The sequence below is a fragment of the Micromys minutus genome (assembly GCF_963924665.1).
Source record: "Micromys minutus genome assembly, chromosome: 5".
Taxonomy (NCBI): Eukaryota; Metazoa; Chordata; class Mammalia; order Rodentia; family Muridae; genus Micromys; species Micromys minutus.
In genome coordinates, this window is record NC_137974.1 from 49,235,689 (window position 1) to 49,258,319 (window position 22,631).

General features: G+C 56.2%; 3 protein-coding genes across 5 annotated transcripts; 2 read left to right on the plus strand and 1 right to left on the minus strand.

The window, feature by feature from the left end:
* Nucleotides 1-1,877: 1,877 nt before the first annotated feature.
* NRTN (neurturin) lies at nt 1,878-7,832 on the minus strand. Its single transcript, XM_080917276.1, has 3 exons — nt 7,489-7,832; nt 2,813-2,994; nt 1,878-2,371 (listed from the first exon to the last, which is right to left on the minus strand). Exons 2-3 carry the CDS (start codon nt 2,979-2,981, stop codon nt 1,953-1,955), a joined length of 588 nt encoding a protein of 195 aa, XP_080773402.1. The 5' UTR covers nt 2,982-2,994; nt 7,489-7,832; the 3' UTR covers nt 1,878-1,952.
* Nucleotides 7,833-14,136: 6,304 nt separating this feature from the next.
* DUS3L (dihydrouridine synthase 3 like) lies at nt 14,137-18,708 on the plus strand. Of its 3 annotated transcripts, XM_080917181.1 has the most exons (13): nt 14,137-14,279; nt 14,873-15,140; nt 15,695-16,201; nt 16,531-16,572; nt 16,687-16,839; nt 16,965-17,081; nt 17,279-17,344; nt 17,450-17,560; nt 17,729-17,825; nt 17,968-18,043; nt 18,135-18,323; nt 18,417-18,545; nt 18,618-18,708. In XM_080917181.1, the coding sequence occupies exons 1-13, from the start codon at nt 14,185-14,187 to the stop codon at nt 18,688-18,690; spliced, it is 1,923 nt and encodes a 640-aa protein (XP_080773307.1). In that variant the 5' UTR covers nt 14,137-14,184; the 3' UTR covers nt 18,691-18,708. The 3 variants fall into 3 exon arrangements, with proteins under 3 accessions (XP_080773307.1, XP_080773305.1, XP_080773306.1); XM_080917179.1 differs by having other exon boundaries at nt 17,450-17,825; XM_080917180.1 differs by lacking the exon at nt 16,531-16,572 and having other exon boundaries at nt 17,450-17,825.
* Nucleotides 18,709-19,138: 430 nt separating this feature from the next.
* On the plus strand, nt 19,139-20,873 carry PRR22 (proline rich 22; the record flags this gene model as incomplete). The annotated part of the gene is made up of 3 exons (XM_080917427.1): nt 19,139-19,250; nt 19,335-19,400; nt 19,831-20,873. 3 exons carry the CDS (start codon nt 19,139-19,141, stop codon nt 20,871-20,873), a joined length of 1,221 nt encoding a protein of 406 aa, XP_080773553.1.
* Between the last annotated feature and the right edge of the window lie 1,758 nt (nt 20,874-22,631).

Sequence of the window (22,631 nt, forward strand, 5' to 3'; positions counted from 1 at the left end):
ACATTTCTCGTGCTTCTGTTCACCTCTGTATCTTCTTAGTTGTGAACTTCTGGAATCACTCCCATAACTGATATTGGAATATTTCATCTGCAGAAAGCTCCTTAAGCAGGAAGTTAAACAAAATAGTTTCAGGAAGTCCCTGAAACCAACCAGCTTCACTAGGCCCCTCCCTGCCAGAGTGAGCAATAAAAGCTGAGCTCAGGAAGCCAGTCTGCCTGGAAGATGCTCAGACCACCTGAGACAGTGCAAAGGATGGTCTGCATCCTGACACCCTGACTGTAGGCTGTGTGGTGAGCATCAGGTTCCCAGCTTTCTGAGCTGTCACTCATGCCTTGGTGATGCAGCTGTCCCCGAGTCATTTCTGCTCCTGTACGTGACCCCTCATGCATATGTCGGTCAGTGACCCCAATAAAACTCAGGCAGCACACTGGACATTGGTGGTGTTCACTAGGATAGAGAATGTGGAAGTGTTTGTGTGTGTGTGCGCTCGCGTGCCCGCGCTTGTCTGTGTTGCATTTTCCCAGTAAATGTTTTGTCACACATCACCCTTTCGTTCTCCTTTGTGGAACCCATAGGCCCCCATCCCAATCTCTGGGAACCCAACACTCCCTGGCACCCTTGAGGCCAGCCAGGCATCAAGGTGACACCAAAGCCATAACCCTTGAACCCCTGCCTATGTATGGTATAGCCCATCCCTACATGTCCAGCTAAGGTTTTACAGATGCAGGACCATGGTCCTTGGAGACCTTTCCATGACTGTCCGATGCCAGCGTGGGGCTGGATAGGGCTGACTTACACCCACTCCAGACCTGTCCCCATGAGAAGGTGAGTAGTGAGAACTGGGTATTTTTAGCTAGGGAAGGAGATATGGCTTCAGTTCTCTAGAGATGACAGGCCCTCAGGGAAGCTTGTCAGTGCACAGCCCATGGTCTAGAAATCATGAGCCAGGGTTGGAAGAACAAACTTGGCCGACCACACTGGGCATCATTGTTTTCCACTCTCTCCTTCCTTACACTGTATTTACTCTCTCTTAAAAAGAAGATGGACGTGTTGTGACTGTGCATGTTTTGTTTGCACCATAGCCATGTGGTATCCAAGGACAGAAGGGGCTGCCATTCTGGAGCTGAGTCGCTGGCTATGAGTTGCCATGTGGGTGTTGAGATTCAAACCAAGGTCCTCTTGTAAGGACAGCTGGTTTTCTAACTAGCAAACAGCTTCTCTAGCCCTCACCTGTCTCTGTGGTATAACAACAGAGGGTGTCGTGCCTGGATTTGTCAACTTGACACAATCTAGAGTCAACTGAGAAAGGAGCTTCAGTTGAGGAGATGGTTCCATGAGATCCAGCTGTTAGGCATTTTCTCAATTAGTGATTGAAGTGGGAGGGCTCAGTCCACTGTGGGTGGTGCATCCATCCCTGGTTGGTGGCCCTGGGTTCTATAAGAAAGCAGGCAGAGCAAGCCAGTAAAGGGCACCCTTCAAGCCTCTGCATCAGCTCCTGTCTCCAGGTTCCTGCCCTGACCTCCTTTGGGGAGGCAGTGATATGGATTTATAAGCTGAATAAACACTTTCCCCCCAACTTGGTTTTTGATTATGGTGTTTCCACACATCAACAGAAATCCCAAGGCAGATGGTGAACCCTGAAGCCTATCCTGGGCGTCCCCCGTATGTCTGTCCAGCACCTTGGTTATAGGCCTACATGGCCATGTGCATCATTTTCCGTGGGCTCATCCAGCAAGGCAATTTCCCATGACTGCTGTTCTTTGTTCACATCTATTTTCCCTTTTCTCCCAGGCCACCAGGAACCACAGTCTCCCCTGGGCAACCCCCATTCAGACCCTGGCCCTCCCGCAGAGCATGAATGGACAGAGGCATGCGAGTTCCCACACTTTATGTGAATTCAGTTCTCGCGAAAGTCTGCAGGGCCCCTTCCCAGGTCGGGGTGTGAGGTAGCGTCACACGCACGCGCACTCCCGCGCCGACAGCTGTTGCAGCGTGTGGTAGCGGCTGTGTACGTCCAGGAAGGACACCTCGTCCTCGTAGGCCGTCGGGCGGCAGCACGGGTGCGCCCGTACCCGCTCTTTGCGCACGCGTCTCCGCTGGCGCAGGCGCCGCAGGCCCAGGTCATAGATGCGTACGGCCGCCTCGCACGCGCCTGCGCAGTAACGGAACAGCACGGTCTCATCCGACGTGTAGCCCAGGCCCAGCTCACTCACACGCACCTCGAGCTCACGCAGCCCACACGGCCGCGTGCCTGGTCGTGCACGCCGACGCCGGGGACCCGCTCGACGGCGCGGCCCGGGGGCGCGGGCTGCCCAGGGAGAAAGTTCTCGAAGCTCCACCGCGTCGGGGGCGCCCTGTAGCAGAGCGCGATCTGTGGAGGGAGACAAGAAATTGGGTCGTGAGGGCGCTACTCCGCGCTGCGCATGTAGGTCCTGCGTGGCGTGGACCCACATCCTGGTTCCAGCAGTCCCAGTGGCTGCCATTGCTCCCTCCCCCTCCCCACGCACTTGTCTGCAGTTGAAGGGTGTGCAGAACTGAGGGGGTTCAGGAGGCAGGAAGATTACTTCAGGGGCATCCTGTGGTTGAGTTTGAGGCAGGTTTGGGCAACATGAGACCCTGTCTCAAAAAAACCAAGTAAGAAGCCACACCCCCAAAGCTAAGGGGCTCAGCGTTCCACGTGCAGCCTGCCACACCCTCTCTGTTCAGAGTTGGGTTTACTGCTTCCCCGATCAACTCTGCACGCCTGAGCCTTGGTTTCGCCCACGGGAGGGCATCGCTACTGGGAAGCCTCCCTCCAGTTACCCTGGCTTACACTGGGCCAGACGGGCGATGCGAGCGTCTAGGGTGCGTGGAGGGCGTCGAAGGGGGGCGAGCGCGGGTCCCAGGCGGTGGCCCAAGAGCAGACCCTCCTGGCACATCCAGACAGACAGCAGGGAGCTGCAGATGAGCGACACCAGGGCCGCCGCCTTCCAGCGCCTCATCCTGGGCCTCGGCCTGCGGAGAGATGATAGTTGCAGGGTAGGGGTGGGTGCAGTGAGGGCACAGTGGTGAGCATTTCATTTGGGGCAGTAATGGGTGCAAGGGCCCTGAGGCTGAGGGTGCTTGGCGTGTCCTTTTAGTAGATAGGGGGCCCAGGCAAGAAGAGCAGGAAGTGGGCTCTACCCTTGGCGACCTACTGTGTGTCTCAGTTTCTCCTACCAGGCTGTACTTCCATCAGGTTATTAGTACTTCTGGTCACTGCACACAGTATGTTTCTAATCACCCTCACACTGGGCCCATGTTTCCTGAGGCTAGACCACCCCCTATCTTACTCAGTTCACTGTGGCTTGGAAGACATTTGCATTCAATTTGCATGGCCCCAACATAAAGGTAACAGTATGTACCACGCCTGACGCTGAGTACACAGGAGTCATTTGGGAAACTGAGGCACTGAGCAGGCAGAGGTTCACCATGGTCAGCAGCATCCGGTTTGGCTAACTTTTTTTTTCCTTTTGAGATTTAGCCCAGGCTGGTCTGAAACTCTGTGTGTAAGATACTAACCCTGCGCTCTGACCCTCCTTCCCCACTGCAGCCCCCGCCCTGCTTGGTTATTGAGCGCCAACTGTACACTGAGGTTTCAAGACTCCGTTGTTCACTGTCCCAGTATACCGTGCGTTCATTTGTTCTTGTTGGACATTTATTGGGCGCCGATGGTTTGCCCAAACTTCTCTGTGAATTCAACTCAAGTCCAAGTCACATGACTGCTGGGACCTTGCACCACACTTGTGCTCTGTTCATGGAGACCAGGAGGGGACGTGGGGGTCCTCGGGACGGAGTGATGGGGAAACCAAACTCGAGTCCTCCGTGTCTGCAGCCCTGGAGTCAGCTCTCCTGGCATGACGGCCCTCACACCCAAGGTCTGTGCCTTATTGCGCCTCTGGAGGCAGTGCCTCAGTTTCTCCTCTGGTCTCTTTGAGGAAGTGTGGCAGCGGAAATACCAGTACCCAGGGTGGCCCGGTTGCACCCACCCAGTGGTCTCCGATGGCGCACCCCCAGCTGAGTTCTGAATCCATGAACAATGGCCCCTCTGTCTGGGGTCACCCGACTGGTTTGTGTCTGGCACGCAAGGGGAGGGTATCCTGGGGGGGTGATGTAGGTGCGCAGAGGCCCCTGGAGAGGGGCCAAGGGTCACCACATCCTGGCAAGCGTCCTGCCTAGGGTCACATTCTCCTGTTCCTACCTCCTTCCAGCCTTAGTTTCCCCATCTGCAGTTATGTCCAGCAGACCCACTCGTATATGCAGAGGAGGTGTGCGCATGCCCGGGCACCGTGACGCTGACTGGCTAGTAGCCAGGGCCTGGAATTGAGCCCTAACCGCAGCAGCCACAAACTCCTATTCATCCTTCAAAGCTTGGTCCCTCCACTAGGACCAGGAGCGTTGCCTTGCCCAGTCTCTATGACAACCGTTCCACCCCTGCTGCTGTTCCCCCTGACTTAGTTTTCCCTGCCACCTGAGAGGGTGCGGTGAGTGGGGCACTGAACTTCCGTTTTCTGAATCTGTGCTCACTCCTTGTGACCCATGGGGTCTCCCATGTATGTAGCTGAGGATGCCCCCGCACTCCTGGCTCCACCTCCTGAGTGCTGGTGTGCTACTGCTTGTGCTTTGAGGATCATTCAATTCTAGAAAATCATGGGGGCAAAGGGGGACAAGAAACTCCCAAACCTATACTTTCCAGAGTCCTTGCCTCAGTTTTCCCACCACCGCTAACAGGTTTTCCCAGACAGTCTATGGGTTCTTAGTGGTTCCAGATGGGGAAACTGAGGCCTCCTGGAGCCTGGGTCTTCACCTCCTTCTGAGGGCCCCACCCGCTGGCGGGACGCACATCTGGGGGCAAAGCAACAACATCTGCAGAGCACAGCTGGTTCCGATGAGCTGTGGGGGCCGTGGCCTGGGGAGGCATTTGGGGTTTGATGGGTTTAGGGGGAAAAACACCCTCTCCCTCCCAGTCAAGAGAAGGAGCAAGAACCCCAGGATTGCTGCACCTCTAGAGCCCAAGTGATGCCGGAGAGGCCAAACTCCTGCTCATACCTCAAAGCCCCAATTCCAATGCCCACTACACTTCTAAGAGATTTCATCTTATTTCCACATGTGTGTCTGTGGGAGCACACGCCGCAGCATGCCTGCGTGCGTAAGTCAGAGGGCAACTGTCAGCTTAGCTACCCTGTCTCCATACATCTTTAGGCAGCGGTGGCTCAGCAGATGGATTTAAAGTGAGGGAGGGGTGGACCCCGCGACTCTGCAGCCTCTGCTGGGAAGCCCCTTTCCGGTTTACCTTTTCTCTGTTCCCTCCGCCTCCCTCCCCACCCCACGCCAGGCAGGACACACAGCACAGCAGCGCGAGCCTGCCCCGGGGCTAGCTGGGAGCTGGAGGTCCACTGTGCAAAACTGGATCTGGCTAATTCGGGCTGAGCTGCTGGCGGGGGACCCCGAGGACAGCTGGGAAGAGTTACCCCTCCCACCCGAGTCCTGACCATCTGGCTTGGAAGGGAAACTGAGGCAGGACCTGGGTGCAGCAGTAACTGGGTGGGGAAGGAGGGTACTTGCCTTGCTGTCCTTTCCAAATTCAAAGTTTGGTCTCGGGTCCTAGATAAAGGTGTCTGTTCTCCGAACCTCAGTTCCCCAGAGGAGAGCTGGGAGCCTGTGTGAGCCTCAGTTTCCCCAGATGGGAGATGAAAGCCCATCTGGGCCTTAGTTTTCCCAGACGGAAGCTGGGAGTCTAGGTGGTCTGGCACTTTCCTTTTCTTTATTCTGTTTATTTATTGGCCTTTTATAAGACTCCTTTTCATTATTTTAAATATATGTGTGAGCGCGAGGCAAGTGCAAGGGCTTCCACCCTGGTCCAGTCTCAGTGACTTATTTGTAACTTTGCTCTCATCCCTCTTTTGAGTCAGGGACCCAGGCTGGACCCTATGTAGCCAAGGCTGACCTTGAACCCCTGATGCTCCTGCCTCTAGATCCTGAGTAGCTGTGACAACAGGCCGAGGCACCCCACCTGTTCCCCACACTTCTTCTGTCAACCTTCCAGAACATTCTCTCCCCACCCGCCACCAAATAAGCCCAGCGCTGTCCCTTCCTTTTCCCACTTACAAAACTCCTATTCATCCTGCCCAGCCCCAACTACAATGCCCCTCCTCCAGGAAGTCTTCCCTGAATCTCCTACTCCTTCAGAGTCTCTGCTCCTGGGACCTAGTCACACGGGTTCCTGTGTCCCACGTTCGTGGATGCCAATGTCTGTCTCTAAGACACTGCCCACTGGCAAACATTTGTCGGAAACATCTCTGGCTTTTATGTTTGTTAGGGTTTTCTTTTTGTTTGTTTTTTGTTTTTTTGTGTGTTGGGGGGTGCCTGCCTGACTCCCAGTTTCTGTGATTTTGTTTTTATTTAGTTCTGAGAACAGGATGGTGGCATTTTCAGGACAGGGTGCCCAGCTGGGGTGAAGTACCCAGCTGGTTGATGGGGTGTACCCGGCTGAGGGGGGCATTTCTCACTCCCTGGTACAGTCAGCCCTTTGTGGTTGCACAGGGCCTTGCAGCAAGCTCAGGACCCAGTCCCCGATGAAAAAGTGGATGAAAGAGTGGGAGGGATTGTCCGCCGGGCTGGGCTAGGGGCTGGGGTGGTGTGAGCTGGTCAGGCTGGAATCTACCCGCTACTGACATCCTGCCAGTCCCGCCCCATGGGGCTTCCTCAGCCTGGGGCGCTGACACACACAAAGGGTGTTCCAGAACACCAAGTATGTGAAGCCCCACAAAGGCGGTGGGGGGACAGAAACCCAGGGTTCCAGTCCCCCCCCACTCCGAAGTTTCCCAGCAGACCCAGTGAGCCAGGCAGGTGGTAACCTACACACACACACACACACACACACACACACACTCCCATCTCAGCATCTACCCTGGGCTTCAGGATTTCTTGTCTCCGGTCCCACCTGAAGTCTGCCCACTCTCTGCAGCAACCTTGGGTGGGCCTAGTGACTTCTCACCCATAAACGGAGTTATCTGGGGATAATCTGGAACAAGAACTCGGAAAGTGGGGAACACACCCCCGTTTCTAATCTGAGCTTTGCCCTTAAGGGACCCCCCCTCCTCCAAAGAGCCCCACGCCCTCTTGTGGCTGAACTGCGATTCAGGAGCCCAGTGACCCGGCCCTTACCGGGGAGGACACGGTGTCCCTGGGAGCGCAGGGAACGCGCCCCTGACTGTTTACTTCTGTGCGCCACAGGTCTGCGCGCGGCTGGGCCCCCTCCCAGGGTTTCCTGTGATCATGAAGTCCTGCTACTCCATTCTCTTTGACCGACGGGGCGCTCATGGGGGCCCACAGGTCCAGCAGCCTTCCACAGGCACCGGGGGTCGTAGGAGCCCAGAGCGCAGCCCGTCGGGTACGGAGCCCAGCAGTTACCTGGGAGGGGGCCTTGGGGAACCCCCCCCCCGCACTGCACCCCAGGACTCCGCTTACCTGTCGCGGGCTCCAGATGACCCGGTCAGTGGTGACTCCTCCGGCCACCCGAGCCCGGCCCGGCCCCAGCCACTGCGTGCTCCATCCGGATCGCGGGGACCGGAGGCGACCCGGGGACCCCGTGCCGGAGGAGGCCACCGCACAGGGTGCGGGACACGGGCCGGGCCATGGGGTTCCCCCCCTGGCCGCTCTCTCTCTGTCTTCCCAGGGCTCGCCGGGCTCAGTGCACCCCGGGTCGGCACGCGTGGGAGGCTGGAGCGCGCTCAGGACGCAGGGCCACGCGAGGAGCGCCGGGCGCAGGGCGCACGGACGAAGCCACCGCGCGCTCTCCCTCCGCTCCCGCCGCGCACCTCAGGCCGGCTGAGCTTGAGGGGGCGTGGCCTTTTTGGAGGCGTGAACGTGGGCGTGGCGTAGGGTTTCCCGGGCTCGGGAGCCGCCCTCGTCCTGCCCACAACTGTAGGGGCGCTCCAGGAGAGCAGGTGGCAGGAACCTGGGAGGCCCTAAACAGCCACACTGATCTATCAGTCAATCGGTCCTCCTCGGGACTCTCCTTTATCCAAGACTTTGCACCCCGAATCTAGTCCTCGCTAACTTTGCACATTCTTGCCCCATGTCCCCACTTCCCATCTAGCTCCCCTAAACTATCAGCGAGAGAGAACCTGTACAGCATCGCCCCCCTCATTGTTGTTCCAGGCGCTCTGAAGCCATCTAAGAATCCCAAGACACCCCGTGACCCTCTTTCCCAACCAAAGGTCAGGAAAAGGACCATGCATTCGCCCATGGTCCCCTCAAAAGTCCTTCCCACCCCTAAGCCCACTCTGTCCGCTCCAAGAAAACCTTTCAGGGAAACCGAGTTCAGTCTCTTCTCAGACGCCCTAGATTATGTAGGATTGAAGATCCTGCTGTCCGCAGTGAACTAAGCCCATCAACTCTTCCTACCATCCTGCCCCTTAGAGCACCGTGGGGTGGAGCATGGGGCCGTTTCTCACAGATGACTTTCCTCCCAAAAGCACTCCACCTGGGACTTGATCACTCAAACCCACCACACCCTACTCCTCTGCCGTCTGCGATCCGCAAGCGCCCCCCAGCGGAGCTCGAGGGGATCACTCAGAGGCGCGGTGGGTGGGGCGAGACCGGCTTGGCTCCGCCCCACCATGCCTAGTTGCTGAGAAACCAGACTCAGTCCTCAACATCCCTCCCCAGCTCCTCCTCAGCTCCCTTGGCTGACACCTGCCCCTGATTTAAGTTCCATATTTTCTAGAAGCCTTTTCAGGACCAATCCCCCAAGTAACCCCACCTCTTCCCAAGGGCCCGCACTGGGGAGCCCCGATGCCGGTAGAGTTTGTGTTCAAGTGCATGTCCGGTGTAGTTGGTAATACGGGGTTTATTTGACTCAGAGGGGTCAGAACAGCAGACTCTGAAAGTCTCCTGTCAGAGATCTGAGGCAGCTGATTCCTACCTGTGCCTGTGTCTTCCCAGGGCCCAGGGTATGGCAGGGGTGAGGTAGAGGATAGGATCAGGGTGTGCATGAGTGGGTAGGGGGACAGGGAAATGGGACTGGAATATGGGAGGGGGAGATTGGGCAAAGGTGTGGCACGGGGAAAATGGGGAAGATGGTGTGGGGTAGGGGTTTCAGAGAGATGGATAAGGGCTTGGCATGGGAGACAGGTGAGGGCCTGACACAGGAGAGGTGGAATGAGGGTATGCCATAAAGGAGATGGGATAAAAGCTTGGCACACACAGAGTGATGGGGTGAGGGCCTGGCACAGGGAGACAGACATTCAGGATTTGTCATCTCTGTTGTCACTCAGAACTAGACAGCTGGTGAGCACGTGCTAGCACACACAGAGCTTTGACAGCAGGACACTTAAATGTAGGCCCTGTACATACCAGAGGCACACTGACTTTCACACAGAGGATCTTCCCTGAGGCTCCTGCACACACACTCAATGTGCTGGATGATACACACACAGACCCACATCAGGCAATACACACAAACAATATAGCTGCTCCCTGTCTCTATCACACCTGCCACTGGGGCAAAGGCCCGCACAGATACACACAGCATGTGCAAGAAACCTCCACAGCTCCTACAGGCACACACATGACACACGTGGGGGGCTGACGTGGGAGGCCAGGGCCTCCTTGCACACAGAGCTAGCCAGAGACCACCCCTACTGGGCCAGCCCCCATGAAGCTGTCACCAGCCGTTTTGTGGCCACCTCTGCTCACCCGGCCCAGCCGTGACTGGGGGTGGGGCAGGCAAACACATGGGGAGCAGGACACACACATGTGCCCACCATGTGGACACTCATAAAACGGTTGTCCTGGCAACAGCAACTTGAAAGACTGGGCTCTTCCTCTGGGATAGAAATACAAGAGTAGAGCTGACACTGTCAGGTGAGACAGGAGCAAAAGGTGGGGACATAGAACATGCACCCACCTATGACCCCATTTCTGGGGCACGTGGTTTGTTACAAACACAGGGAATCTCATCAGCCTCAGATACACAAAGTGGCTCCCTTGCTCAGGACTGTACGTGGTCACACCAGAAATACAAGTGTCATCTATCCCAATAGCCTGCTAGATCACCCACACATTCTGCCACCCCTTTAGACAGACAGCAACTGATAGATGCCCTGTCATGCTCTGTGAGTCACACCTCAGCTGGGAACTGGGACACACACAGACACAGACACACACACACACAGTGTCAGAATTCTTCCAGAATTCTCTACACCAGCTAAAATGAGGCTGATCCCCCACTGGGATCTTGTTGGCTAAAGGGACCAGCCGGTTGATATCACCCCCCTTGGAGAAGGGTCACAGCCGGCTACACTGCTGACTTCAGGGCTGCTGGGCTTGTTTGTTTACAGTATTTTATGTTTAGATTCTTGTTTCAGATGCAGGCTGTGTAGGACAGGAGCTGGTATTAACAACATTTGAACTTCCTACAGCAGGGGATCAAATGTGCGGTGGCATCTGGGTCCCATCAGAGCCTAGACATGGGGAAACTGAGGTTCAAAGATGCACATATATATGAAGTTCCTTTCTTTGATCCATTTCAACCAGGGTGCGGGGCCCTCGTAGAGATGTAGAGATGATGGCAGCCTCCACCCACTTTGTGCTGGAATTCATTCCCCTTCTGTATCTATCTGATCCTGCATCTCCAAGCAACGCGGGCCACAGCCTGCCCTGCCACCAGCTTGGTAACCGACAGGTGGTTGGGAAACCGAGGTTCAGAGAAGACAAGCAGCAGGCTCCAGGTCACACAGCAAGAGGCTGTGTCTTGGGGACTTTGCAGAACGTCAGGGTCCTATCCGCCCACTCATCTCCCCCCCCCCCCCCCACCTCCAGAGCTGGCCCGACCTTTCTGGAGGCCATCAATCCCAAGGGGAAGCGCTCTGTTCTTGGGTGGAGACTTAGACCAAGGCTCTGGCAGTCTCTGGCCAAAACATGAACTTGGCTGGTGAGGAAGTTTCCATCTTACTGCTAGGAATTGGCTTCGGTTCACGTTTGGAGGATGGACCCTCGAGGGAACTCCCAGAGGGGTTAGATGTGGCTGGAAACTCAGTGTCTCTATCCCCCTAGGCTACCTGATATGACTATTAACTTCACATGCACCGTGCAGCAGTGTGTGTTGAGATAAAAGAGATTACCCAGCTCCAGTTTAGCCATCTGTACAATGTGTTCCAGGCCCAGCCTTGGGTACCCCCTATAAGTCAGGATTGTCTTCGGGGCTCCTTTCTAGCTTGGGTTTCATTTTGAGACCCGAACTTGCTATGTATTCAAGGACAACCTTGAATTCCTGATTCTCAGGGCTGGTTCTGAGGTGTTAGGGATGAATCCAAGGCTTCAGTGATTCTATCACCCTGGGTTGGTCTTTGACAAGGCTTTGCTCTGTAGCCCAGGCTGGCTTGTAAATCCCCATGCTCTTGCCTTCAGGGTTTCCAATATTGGGTTCTGGGACTTTGGGGTGACTGTCACACCTAGTTTGGGAGTCGCGGAGGGGCCTTCTGCATCACTTGACACTCTGTTGGGGGGTGGGGATGTCAGGGACAAACCGAGGCTAAGCAGGGACCCTAGCAGCCTGTGGGCGGCAGGAAGGAGTAAAGCTGCAGATCTAGGCTGGGATGGCAAAAACAGGACCGGAGCTGTTCCCCTGGGCGCCATCGACAGCACGAGGTCAGAGGTGAAGGCCTGGTCCCAGCGGCCTCCGAGGTCAGGAAGGTGGGAAACGCATCAGGAGGGCCACCTGGGCAGTGGCTCCGGCGCTGGGAGGGGGAGGGACGGGACCTAGCGCAGTGGGCGAGGCTGTGGGCGGGCTTGCTCGCAGGCCGTGTTGCGCACGCGCACACCTGCAGGCGCTGCAGCTTCTGTAATACTGAGCTCTTCGCCACCCGCTTGGCCCTGGCTGCTCTAATCCCCCTGCTCCCGACCTGCCACCCCGAGATAAGGACCCAGCTGCAGACGCAGATAAAGGAATCTGCCACACAAATCCGGGAGGCCAGCCGTGGGCACCCAGCCCAGGGCTGCACCTGCTAGACCTAACGGGGGGAGGGGCGGCCCAGGGGTGGGGGTGGGGATACCAGGTGGACACAGAACTGGAGACAGAAAAGTAGGGAGCCCAGCCTGTGAAGCCAGACCATTAGGGAAGATGAGGCAGGGGCATTGCCGTGAGTTTTGGGTTGCCTTGGAATGGAAAGCGAGTCTTTGTCACAAAAAGACAAAAATGAGAGACAGAGAAGAGAGAATGCCAAGCATGGTGGCAGACACACTTGAGAGGTAGAGGCAGGAGGATCAGGAATTCAAGATCATTTCTGACCACAGTAAGTTGGAGGCTAGCCTGCGCTGAGACCTTATCTTTAAAAAGGGGGAGAAAAATAAAATAGGGTAAATATATAGGAAGAATAGAGGAGACACAGGGAGATGGGAGGCAGCAGTGGGACCCTTTGGTCCTCCCTGCCCCCACCTGGTACCCAGGTCTCCTTAAGTGCTAGCATGACCACCGCCTCGCCTCCTGCCTTCCTCACTTCCTGGTGTCAGCGGAGATCAGGCCTGGGGACAGATTGCTGTAGCTCCAGGGGATAAACCGGATCCCTCAGTTCAGGGAGCCACAGACTCTCCCAAAGGCGCGATGCCAGGGTGACTGGGTGTGGAAACTGTCAGAGCAGAAAGGGGTGGTTTACTTTCCGTGCTAGGTGGAACGGTGTACCCGGAGACCAGGCGGTAAGGCTGGTTTTCAGAAGTGAATGGAGTAGGCCATCCTTGGTCGGGGAGGGACTGGGGGTGGGACAGGAGGAGAAAAGGAGGCCCGGATGATGGAGTCCATGCTCAGGATTGCCATGGTTAACAGTCTGCACCTTTTCACAGTTATCAACTGCGGGGCTATCATGCCTCCTACGGAAAGCCAGCCCAGGTTGCCTTACACAGAAGGGGATGAAGTCGCTTTGAGGAAGGGATCTTGTCCTGTTGCCCTTTGCAGCTCTGTTTCTCCCAAGAGTGTGCTCTTATCACACCAAGGCAGACACTACATAGGAGATGCAGCCCTAACATGCAGACTGTTACTCCCATCTTTTCCACTGGGGGCGGTAGAGAGCAATGGAGCAAAGGGCGCCATTGAGAGCTTAGGCTAATCACTTTTCCTTTCTGGGCCTCAGTTTCCTCTTATGTTACACAACTAGCAGAGTCTAGTTCATGCGTTGAGGGGCAGCCTGGGCTAAGGATGAGACCCTGTCTCCAAGAATTAAATGAATATAACTACTGATTGGTTTGACTTGGCTTTGGTTGAGACATGTAGCTGGGTTCACCCAAGTGCCGTTCTTACATGTTTAAGTAAATCTTTATTAAAATAGTAATTGTGGGATCAGTAGGGAGAAGCGCCTGATGTCAAGCCCAAGGAACCGAGTTCAATCTCTGGAACCCACATGGGAAGGCAGGAAACTCCCTAAATTGTCATATAGCCTCTGCACACGTGTGACACATAGGAGACCCCTTCTCCACAACAGATAAGTAAATGTCACTTTCAAAGGAACACACCTTTAATCCCAGCACTCGGGAGGCAGAGGCAGGAGGATCTCTGTGAGTTTGAGGCCTGCCTGGGCTAAATAGTGAGACGCTGTCTCAAACAAAGGCAGCACAATAAAACTAGTAAGTTGCCACGCGTTTATGGGCCACAGTGGCTCACGAAGGGCACTGTCAAAGGACAGCGTGTCACCGTGAAGTCATGTGATCCTTCAAAGCGGTTCCGATTTTTTGCTTGTTTTCCGAGACACGGCTTCTCTGTGGAGCTCAGGCTGTCCTGGACCTTGCTCTATAGATCAGGGATTCACCAGACTCCGTGTGTGCAGACCACCTCGCAGTCTGCGGTTATTATTACAAAATATAGACAAGTTTGTAAAAGGAAAACAAAGCAAAGTCGGTCAGTGTGAGCTGCAGCCCCCTCCCCCCACACGAACTCACTTCCACGAGCCAACAGTAACCCACGGGTGGCTGACGTGAACCCCGCCGGGACCCTAGAGCACTTCCGGTTCCTGCCCGGCCCTCTTCCCCCCCCCTCGACGGCCGTGCGCACGCGCGCCTTATTAGCTTCATTGGTGTGGTCTGAGCGTGCGCATTTCTTTCTGTAGGCGCCAGAGGACACGGCGACCCGGAAGACTTTCCTGCCACACTCCAGAGCCGGTGTGAGGGGCGTCGATGGCGGAGGCTGTGGAGGCGGCAGCCGAGAGTGGTGGTGGCGGTGACTCCGGGGTTGGCGCGTGCGAACGGGGGGTGGCGCCCATTAAAGCTCAGTGAGTCGCTGGCGCCCGTCAGCGAAGCTGATGTGGCCTTCCCGGCGTCCGTGGCGCGGCGCGAGTGGTGCATGCTGGGAGGTGTGGCGGCATCCTGGAGAGGGGCATTTCGGAGGCGCCAAAGTCTTTGCATACCCTCTGCTGACCCTAGAGTGTAACAGGTGTTAGTTGCCACAAGCAATTGGGCCGGATACAATTGTGCGCATATGTAGCTTTGGGTAACCAGAAGCAGGGCCCGAGGTGCATGTTGGGGCTTGTAGTCTGCGAGGGGCAAAAAAAAAAAAAAAATGGCTATCGTCGAAAGACCTCCTGGGAAGTGTGGTAGCTTGAGTCTTTCTGTCAAGCATGCTGGGATTTGTAGTTCCTTCTTAGTCTCCCAAGAATGTTGGTATTTGTGTGTTGTAACTCATAAGACAATGCGGTTCTCTGTGCAGGGATACAAATGGGGCCTTCAAATGCAAAATAGGTATCCCCTTGGCACTTGGGTGCCCCCAGGCTGGTTCTGTGTTCTCCTGCAAGCAGAAGCATGTGAGCTTGGCATTATCCTTCAAGCCCTTTTCCCTATGCAAATTGAGCCTTTCCCTCTCTGGCAGGTACCGCACCACCAAAGAACAGTTCCACAAATACCTGGATGCAGACAAGCAGGAGGATGCATGCCAGGAAACACCCACAGGAGGCCCAGCTGAACCGGAGGCCAAAAGAATCCGCCTAGAAGATGGGCAAGAGAATGGGAAGACAGATGTGGCAGTTGAGTCCCATGAAAGGCAGGTGCCCAAGAGGGCCCGAGGCCAAAACAAAAGCCGGCCCCACGTGAAGCCAGCACACTATGACAAGGAGAGGCTCTGCCCGTCCCTCCTCCAGGTGAGGGGTTGCTCTAGAGGCTTGGCTCAAAGTCTGTAGATGCTGTGCTGTGACAAACACACGTGACCTTGGCCTGCAGGGACTCGACCTAGCAGTGCTTTGTCTTGGCGCACAGTGCTGCCTTCAGTCTGTCTGCACACCCTGTCATTTACTTATTCTGTTTTTTTGAGATAGGGTTTCTCTGTGTAACCCTGGCTGTCCTAGAACTCGCTCTGTAAACCAGCCTGGTCCTGAACTCAGAGAGCACGCCCAGTCCTGGGATTAAAGGTGTGCCCAGCTATTTTATTTTAGTTTTTAAAGAGGGTATTGTGTGTCCTAGAAGTAGAGTTACAGGTGGTTGTGAGTTGCTACTTGGTTGCGGGAATCAACCCCAGGAGCAGCAGGTGTTCTTGACCTTGGACCTGTCACCCCAGCCTGACACTAGTCCAGCTAAAGCTGGAACAGCAGGCGTGCTGGGGGTGCTGACACGGACCCAGGACACACATATGGGAGAACGATTGCTTTGCCCATCGCGGCCACTCAGCCCCCTCCTGGTCCTTTCATGTCCCTCACAGGAGTCAGCCACTCCGTGTGCATTTGGAGACCGTTGCCGCTTCCTGCATGACGTGGGGCGCTACCTGGAGACCAAACCGGCAGACCTGGGTCCGCACTGTGTACTCTTCGACACCTTTGGCCGGTGCCCTTACAGTGTGACCTGTCGATTTGCTGGGGCTCACCTGGGGCCTGAGGGTCAGAACCTGGTGCAGGAGGAGGTGGTTACCCGCTGTGCACAGCTCCCCTCTGTACGAAATGGCCTAGACAGGGCCCTGCAGCAGCAGCTGCGGAAGCGCCAAGTGTGCTTTGAGCGAGCTGAGCAGGCCCTGTACCGCCTTACCCAGAGCTCCGTGCCCACTGTTGTCCCTGAGACCACTGTGGCCCTGCTGACCCCAGAGCAGAATAGCTGCAGTGCCAAGCTAGACACTGTAGGAGGGGCCAGCACCCCGAAGGGCAGCCCTGTGCCCACCTGTGGCCCCTTGACAGATGAGGACGTCATTCGACTGCGGCCCTGTGAGAAGAAACAGGTAAGGTGCGGGCATGGCAGCTGGGCTCCTGCGCTATCCACAATCCTGTCTCAGCAGAATGAGCAGGAAGAGCCCCAGAGGGTGAGGGTGAGGGGAGAAAGGGTACTATTGAAGACCTGAAGGGGAAGGCATTGAGACTAGGGTTTTAAAGGTTGAACAGAAGCTCTCCAGACAGGAGAGCAGTCATCGATGAGCTTTTCTCCTCAAACGGACTTGATGTTTATATTGGCCAGCAACAGAGGGAGGCCACTGGGGTGTGTGAGGGGAGGGAGAAGGGGTTAGGAGAGAATGTGGGAGAAGGAGGCCTGACATATTCATTTCCCCTCCAGCTAGATATCAGTGGGAAGCTGTACCTGGCTCCTTTAACTACGGTAGGAGGTGCAGGGGGCAGGGTGGGGGGTTGCTCAGTGGTTCCCTGGGGCATTGCTGGTTCAGTATCTGCTTTACTGACCTCTGAGGCCTGGCCATGTTTCTGTCCTGGTCAGTGTGGAAACCTCCCCTTTCGCCGCATCTGCAAGCGCTTCGGTGCGGATGTGACCTGCGGTGAGATGGCCATGTGCACGAACCTGCTCCAGGGACAGATGTCTGAGTGGGCTTTGCTCAAGCGCCACCCCTGTGAGGACATCTTCGGGGTGCAGGTCAGTGTTGGCCCTGAAGGAGGTTGCCATTTTGAGGAGCAGTGCTGTGGCCTTGCCTTCCCGCCGTCTGTGGGACAGTGTGATGGCCTCAGGGCCAGTTACTGACCGCACTCTGCCTGGTGCAGCTGGAGGGCGCGTTCCCTGACACCATGACCAAATGTGCTGAGCTCCTCAACCGCACCATTGATGTGGACTTCGTGGACATCAATGTGGGCTGCCCTATCGACCTTGTCTATAAGAAGGTGATGGTTGCTCTGCACTGGAGCCTGGGGTGGGTGTGGGCCAAGCCCGGGACCCTGCCCTGCTGCCCTTATGCCTCAGTTTCCCAATCTGGACATGAAGCACACTGAGCTGGGTGTCAGGCAATTCAGCTATATGTGGGTGCCTCGAAGAAGTGTCTGTTTTCTCGGGAGGTCACCGGGGTCTCTGTGTCCCACAGGGTGGTGGCTGTGCGCTCATGAACCGTGCGGCCAAGTTCCAGCAGATTGTGCGGGGCATGAATGAGGTAACCTGGGCTCCTCAGCACTGTGCCCCTCCTCCACCTCCACTCTTTGCTGCCATGTAGCCTCCAGTCCTGCTCTTTGCTCTCCCTCTGCTCTTGTCCTTGAAGGTGTTGGACGTACCATTGACCGTGAAGATGCGCACAGGTGTCCAGGAGCGTGTAAGCCTAGCACACCGACTGCTACCCGAACTTCGGGACTGGGGTGTCTCACTGGTCACGGTGGGTGTCAGAAGCAGTGGGGTCACATCTTGTGGTTACTGTGGCTTTCCTGGTCCCTCTTTCTTTTTGGTTTCTTGCTCTCTCCCTGCGCCCCCTCCTGCCCTTCTCCTCTTGAGCCTCTCAGCCTGTTATCCTCCACCTTCCCCTCATTACTGCCCCCCCCCCCAGCTCCATGGCCGCTCCCGGGAACAGCGCTATACCAGGCTGGCTGACTGGCTCTACATAGAACAGTGTGCCAAGGTGGCCAGCCCCATGCCCCTGTTTGGTAGGTACCAGAGTCACTGGGGCCACATCTTTCAGCTGGGAAGACTGGGAGGATGCTGGGTCCCTTGGGAATCTCAAGACTGATTGATGGTATCCCTGTGTCCATGGGGCCTGCCTGTCATGATCTCACTGTGTCTCCTCAGGAAATGGGGACATCCTTTCATTTGAGGATGCCAACTGTGCCATGCAGACAGGTGTTGCAGGGATCATGGTTGGCCGGTGAGTAACAGCTGAGCGGTGAGGGTGGGGCTGGCTGCTGCCGTGACCGGACCAGGAGGCACCAGGTTCTCAGTGAGCATCTCCCTTGTAGTGGTGCCTTGCTCAAGCCCTGGCTGTTCACGGAGATCAAAGAACAGAGACACTGGGACATCTCATCCTCTGAGCGCCTGGACATTCTGAGGGACTTCACACACTACGGCCTGGAACACTGGGGCTCTGACACACAGGGTGTGGAGCGGACCCGGCGCTTCCTTCTTGAATGGCTCTCCTTTCTTTGCAGGTGGGCAGTGAACCAGGGAAGCGGCCAAGGTAAGGGGTTGTAGCTTCAGGCCTCACCTGGCCTTATTGCCTCCTCTGCCCTCGCGGTCCATAGGTATGTGCCGGTGGGCCTGCTAGAACGACTCCCACAGAGGATCAATGAAAGACCACCCTACTACTTAGGCCGTGACCACCTGGAGACACTCATGGCCAGCCAGCAGGCTGCAGACTGGATTCGCATCAGGTACTCACTGGCCAGGGCTCTGCAGGTGATGATGTGAGGCCCAGGCCTGACCTGTTACTTTTGTCCCCACAGTGAGATGCTGCTTGGACCAGTACCACCTGGCTTTGTCTTCCTGCCCAAGCACAAAGCCAATGCCTACAAGTAGCTAATAGAGACAATAAATTTTATTCTTCTATAATTTCTTATTTTGTTGGTTTTCTTTTTTTGAGATAAGATCTCATGTTGTCTGGGCTGGCCTTAAACTCCTGGAACCCTAGGCATGCCCCCTCTATCACGCTGGCTTTTTTAGGTGTCCTGAAGTGACCTCCATTCCTCTTCTCCTAGGAGGTGGCCTTGACTGAAATCTGTTTTCTGACTCCAAGCTGGGCGTGGGGTGGCTTGAATGGAGATGGCATTAGTGACCTGGCTCAGGGAGGGAGGGAGCCAGCTCTTGCCTGTCCCCTCCCCCTCCTCCTCCCCTCCCCCTCTCCCGGAACCTGAGTTCCTGGACTGGAACTCTCCATCTAGCAACGGGGCAAACAGAACCCAGCGGGACTCTGTCCCCAGGTGCCTCTGCTGCCACCCGGGCCCCCCCGGGGTGGCCTGTCTCACTCATGCAGCACCCCAAAACCCTCTACCCCCCAGCCATACCCCAGGAAGGCTTCGGCCTGCAGAACTTGGAGGGCCCTGAGGTACCAGGTGGCCCAGAGCCCCTTCCCACCGTAGGTACGATGGTGGTGGTGGGCAGGGGTGTGTGATGGCCGTGGGGCCTGGGCTCCTGCTCCACCCACCTCGCGCCTTTGTCCACAGCCAATGCTAGCCTGCACTATCAGAATCCCGGCTTGGACCAGGAAGTGCTTCCAGCCCCTCCAGCAGGTATTGGCCGGCGCTCCTGAGTCTTGCTGTGAGCAGACTCCACACTCATCCAGGATGAGACCCCCAAATGATCCTGGGTCCCCTCTACCCCAGACAGATCCCCTCATAGCTAAACTCACATGCCACATTTCGAGTGACACTGGAGACCAGGCTGAAGCCTGCTTTGGTGACAGCAGCTGCTACTAGGCAAGGCTTTCTGAGAGGCCTGGGCATCCAAACTCAGGCCGCTGTTCTGAGAGGCATCAGAGGAGAGCACCCCAACAATCTCTGTCTTGTTCCCCACGAGTCTCCAGATGATGGTAAACAGATTTAGTTCCCAAGGCTCCTCTGAGGCTAGGGTTGTGTCCTGCGTCCCTGGGCTTTGGGCCTCCCTTCCACCCCCATGGCCTGGTTCCCCATGGAGCCCCACTCAGGTGTCCACCACCCACAGGCTTCCAGATGGCTCCCTGCGGCTGCTTCTTCGACCCCCGTATCTACCGAATCGAGTGGGCCACCTCCGACTTCGGCCAGTCATCCCTGTACAAGGTGGCAGTGGCTGGGGGTCCTGCCTTGTCTGGTGGCTACCTGCTCGAGGCCCCGTCCTACCTCAAGGCCCCGGGGCCACCTCTGCTTTACTCCCACTACCAGCCGGTCCCCAGTGGGCCACAGTACCTCACACATTACCTTCCACCAGAGGAGCCTGTGCCTGAGGCTCTGGGCTTTGTGCGGGATGGAGGGCCCCTCAACTTCATGGAGATGCTCAGAGACGGCCTGGCACCTCCGCCAACCCCCAAAGAGACTAAGCCATCCCCCTTGCTTATCACGGTTCCCACAGCACACACGCTGCCACCTGGGCCCTATGGCCATCTCAGTGGTCACACCAGCCAGTTCGCAGGACCCCAGGTGACCATGAGGCCCATTGAGGCTTCCAGGGAGATGCAGAGTGGTGTGGTCAGGCCTGGTCTGCGGTTCCCTCCTGGGCCTGTAGAGCCCAAGGTAGCCAAGGTGGAGGATGTCACCCCAGTGGGCTCAAGCAAGACCTTGCCTCCCGAAGTGGCTCATGCATTCTTCCTACCGGACAAGGTCCTTCTAGAAGATGCCATGAAACTTTTTGATTGTCTCCCTGGTGGCACTGAACCTGAGGTGGCCTTGCACAAGGGTCCTGGCCCTGGACTGCGGGACACTGGTGGTGGGGGTGACCTCCCAACTGACATCGGCTCCTTGCACCTGCCGGATGATCTGCTGTCCTTTGACTACAGTGTCCCTGAGATCCTGGATGCGGTGGCCAACGTGGATTACTTTTTTAGCTTCAAGGCCCTGGATGATGAGCCGCTGCCCCATCTTGGTGTCCCTGTCACCGACACAGTGGCCCCTGGCCTGCGGTCCCATCAATCGGGGAAAAAAAACAGCACATCCACCAAGAAAGGGAAGCCAGGTAGCAGACACAGGCAGACCACAGGACCCAGGCTGGACCCGGGAGCCACCCCAAATTAAAGCAATTTGATCTCTCAGCTGTGTGTGGACACGTATCCTGTGCCATGACCCAGGCAAGAGTGCTGACAGCACGGTGAGCCAGAGGGGGTGGCGGCTGTCACAGGCCTTCAGAGTTGAGCCAGGAACCTCAAAATGTGTCAGGTATCAGGGTTGAAGCTAAACTGTTAACCTTGCATTTAGGTTGCCTGGGTAGGGGGATTGGGGGCCAGTCTGGGCCACAAAGTACAGCCTCATCTACAAGAAATAAAGATGTGCTGCTGTAGTTCAGTTGGTTCAGTGCTTGGGGGCTCAGTTGCTATTCACAAAACCCTGGGTTCCCTTCCCAGTGCCACATAAACTATGTTTGGCACATGGTTGTAACCCTAGCACTAAGGAGGTAGGAGACAGAATCAAAATTTCAAGGATAGCCTGAGTTTCCTAAGGCTGTCTCAAGAAAGTCACCAGGGGCTGGCCATGTTGGGACATCTCTTGAGAAGTGGGGTTTTCTTTTCCAGACACTACTGAAATGGGTTCCCTTGTGTGTTTGGTAATCGGAGTCAAAGTGTTCTGAGAGGAGAGGACACTGACCTGGAGATAGTGTGTGGGTCAGGCCCTGGAGAGTGGCTGTCCCCTTCCTTCTGCCAGATCACTGTACCTCACCTGTGCCACATGAAGCCACAGTTTATGGAAGGCAGGCAGGGAGGTCACCTCTGCTGTTTGGGGGCTTTGGGGTTATCTGGGGGAGCTGGGTTCAGCTTCAGCATGGATGCGGGTGGAGGGTATGACAGGTGGGTAATCGCAGGAGCCATGGAGCTGTTTGTGGGAACAGGTGTGGGCTTTTGGGCTGCCAGGAGGCATGATGGGCAAGGAGCAGCCACTTTTCTCACAAAACTGAGGGTGCCCAAAGGGTGTCTGTCTTCCACCAAGCCAAAGCAGTGGAGAGCTTCACCTCAGACCCATGCGAGGGCGGAAGGAGAGAACCAACCCACTCAGCTGTCCTCTGACTTCCACACTCTGTCACGCACTGCTTGCCTCACGTGCAAGCCAAGGCCACCTGCCCACTGGACCCTCACTACCCTCCTTAGCGACAGGGTCTCAGTGTGCAGTCCTGGCTGTCCTGGGACAGTATGCTGATGAGACTCAAGGCATGCTTGCGCTCACCAGCTCACTTTTCTCTAAGGTCCCCTGAAGCCCAGGCTGTCTTCAGCCCGCTGTACTTGAGGATGGTCTTGAACTCCTGCAGAGTCCGGGGCTGGCAGGCATGCTCTATGCCTGGTTCCCTCTGCTGGGATGCAGGGCCTTCTGTGTGCAGGCCAGTGGTCCATCTACCCACTGAACACAGCTCTGTCATCTCACCAACAGCTTTCTGTGCAAGAGGCATTCCCTGATTGCTTAATGCTCAAGGCCTCTGCAAATGTTTCTTTCTTTCTGGCCAGGAGCTCCTTGTCTCTTCGCAGCGAAGAGACACCACTACCTCTTCCTGGTGTGGCCAAGTAAGCAGAGTGCTGTGCTGGGTTTGGACGAGTCATCTGTTTGAAGGTCAGTGGATGGGCTCTACATAGCTGCTGTGAGTCATGGCAGGAAACATGTAGTATGGAAATGCTCATTTGGGGGACCCCCCAAGAAGTCCCTCTGGAAGAAGCACCGGTCGAGATAAAAGATAAAGGGGCAGTGGGCAAAGGCCTCAGCTGGAAGGCACGAAGTCCTGGGTTCAGCCCCTAAATTGGGCATGTTTACCCACATTTGTCATTGCCCACAGCTTGGTGGGGCAGGAGGCTT

What these genes read in the sequence shown, in the direction of transcription:
- NRTN (XM_080917276.1), bottom strand. Translation starts at nt 2,981, where the DNA reads ATGAGGCGCTGGAAGGCGGCGGCCCTGGTGTCGCTCATCTGCAGCTCC. An exon ending in CATCGCCCGTCTGGCCCAGT is followed by an intron (nt 2,372 to 2,812) that starts GTAAGCCAGGGT and finishes CTCCCTCCACAG; the next exon opens with ATCGCGCTCTGCTACAGGGC.
- DUS3L (XM_080917179.1), top strand. Translation starts at nt 14,185, where the DNA reads ATGGCGGAGGCTGTGGAGGCGGCAGCCGAGAGTGGTGGTGGCGGTGAC. An exon ending in TCGACCTTGTCTATAAGAAG is followed by an intron (nt 17,082 to 17,278) that starts GTGATGGTTGCT and finishes TGTGTCCCACAG; the next exon opens with GGTGGTGGCTGTGCGCTCAT. An exon ending in CAGCCCCATGCCCCTGTTTG is followed by an intron (nt 17,826 to 17,967) that starts GTAGGTACCAGA and finishes GTGTCTCCTCAG; the next exon opens with GAAATGGGGACATCCTTTCA.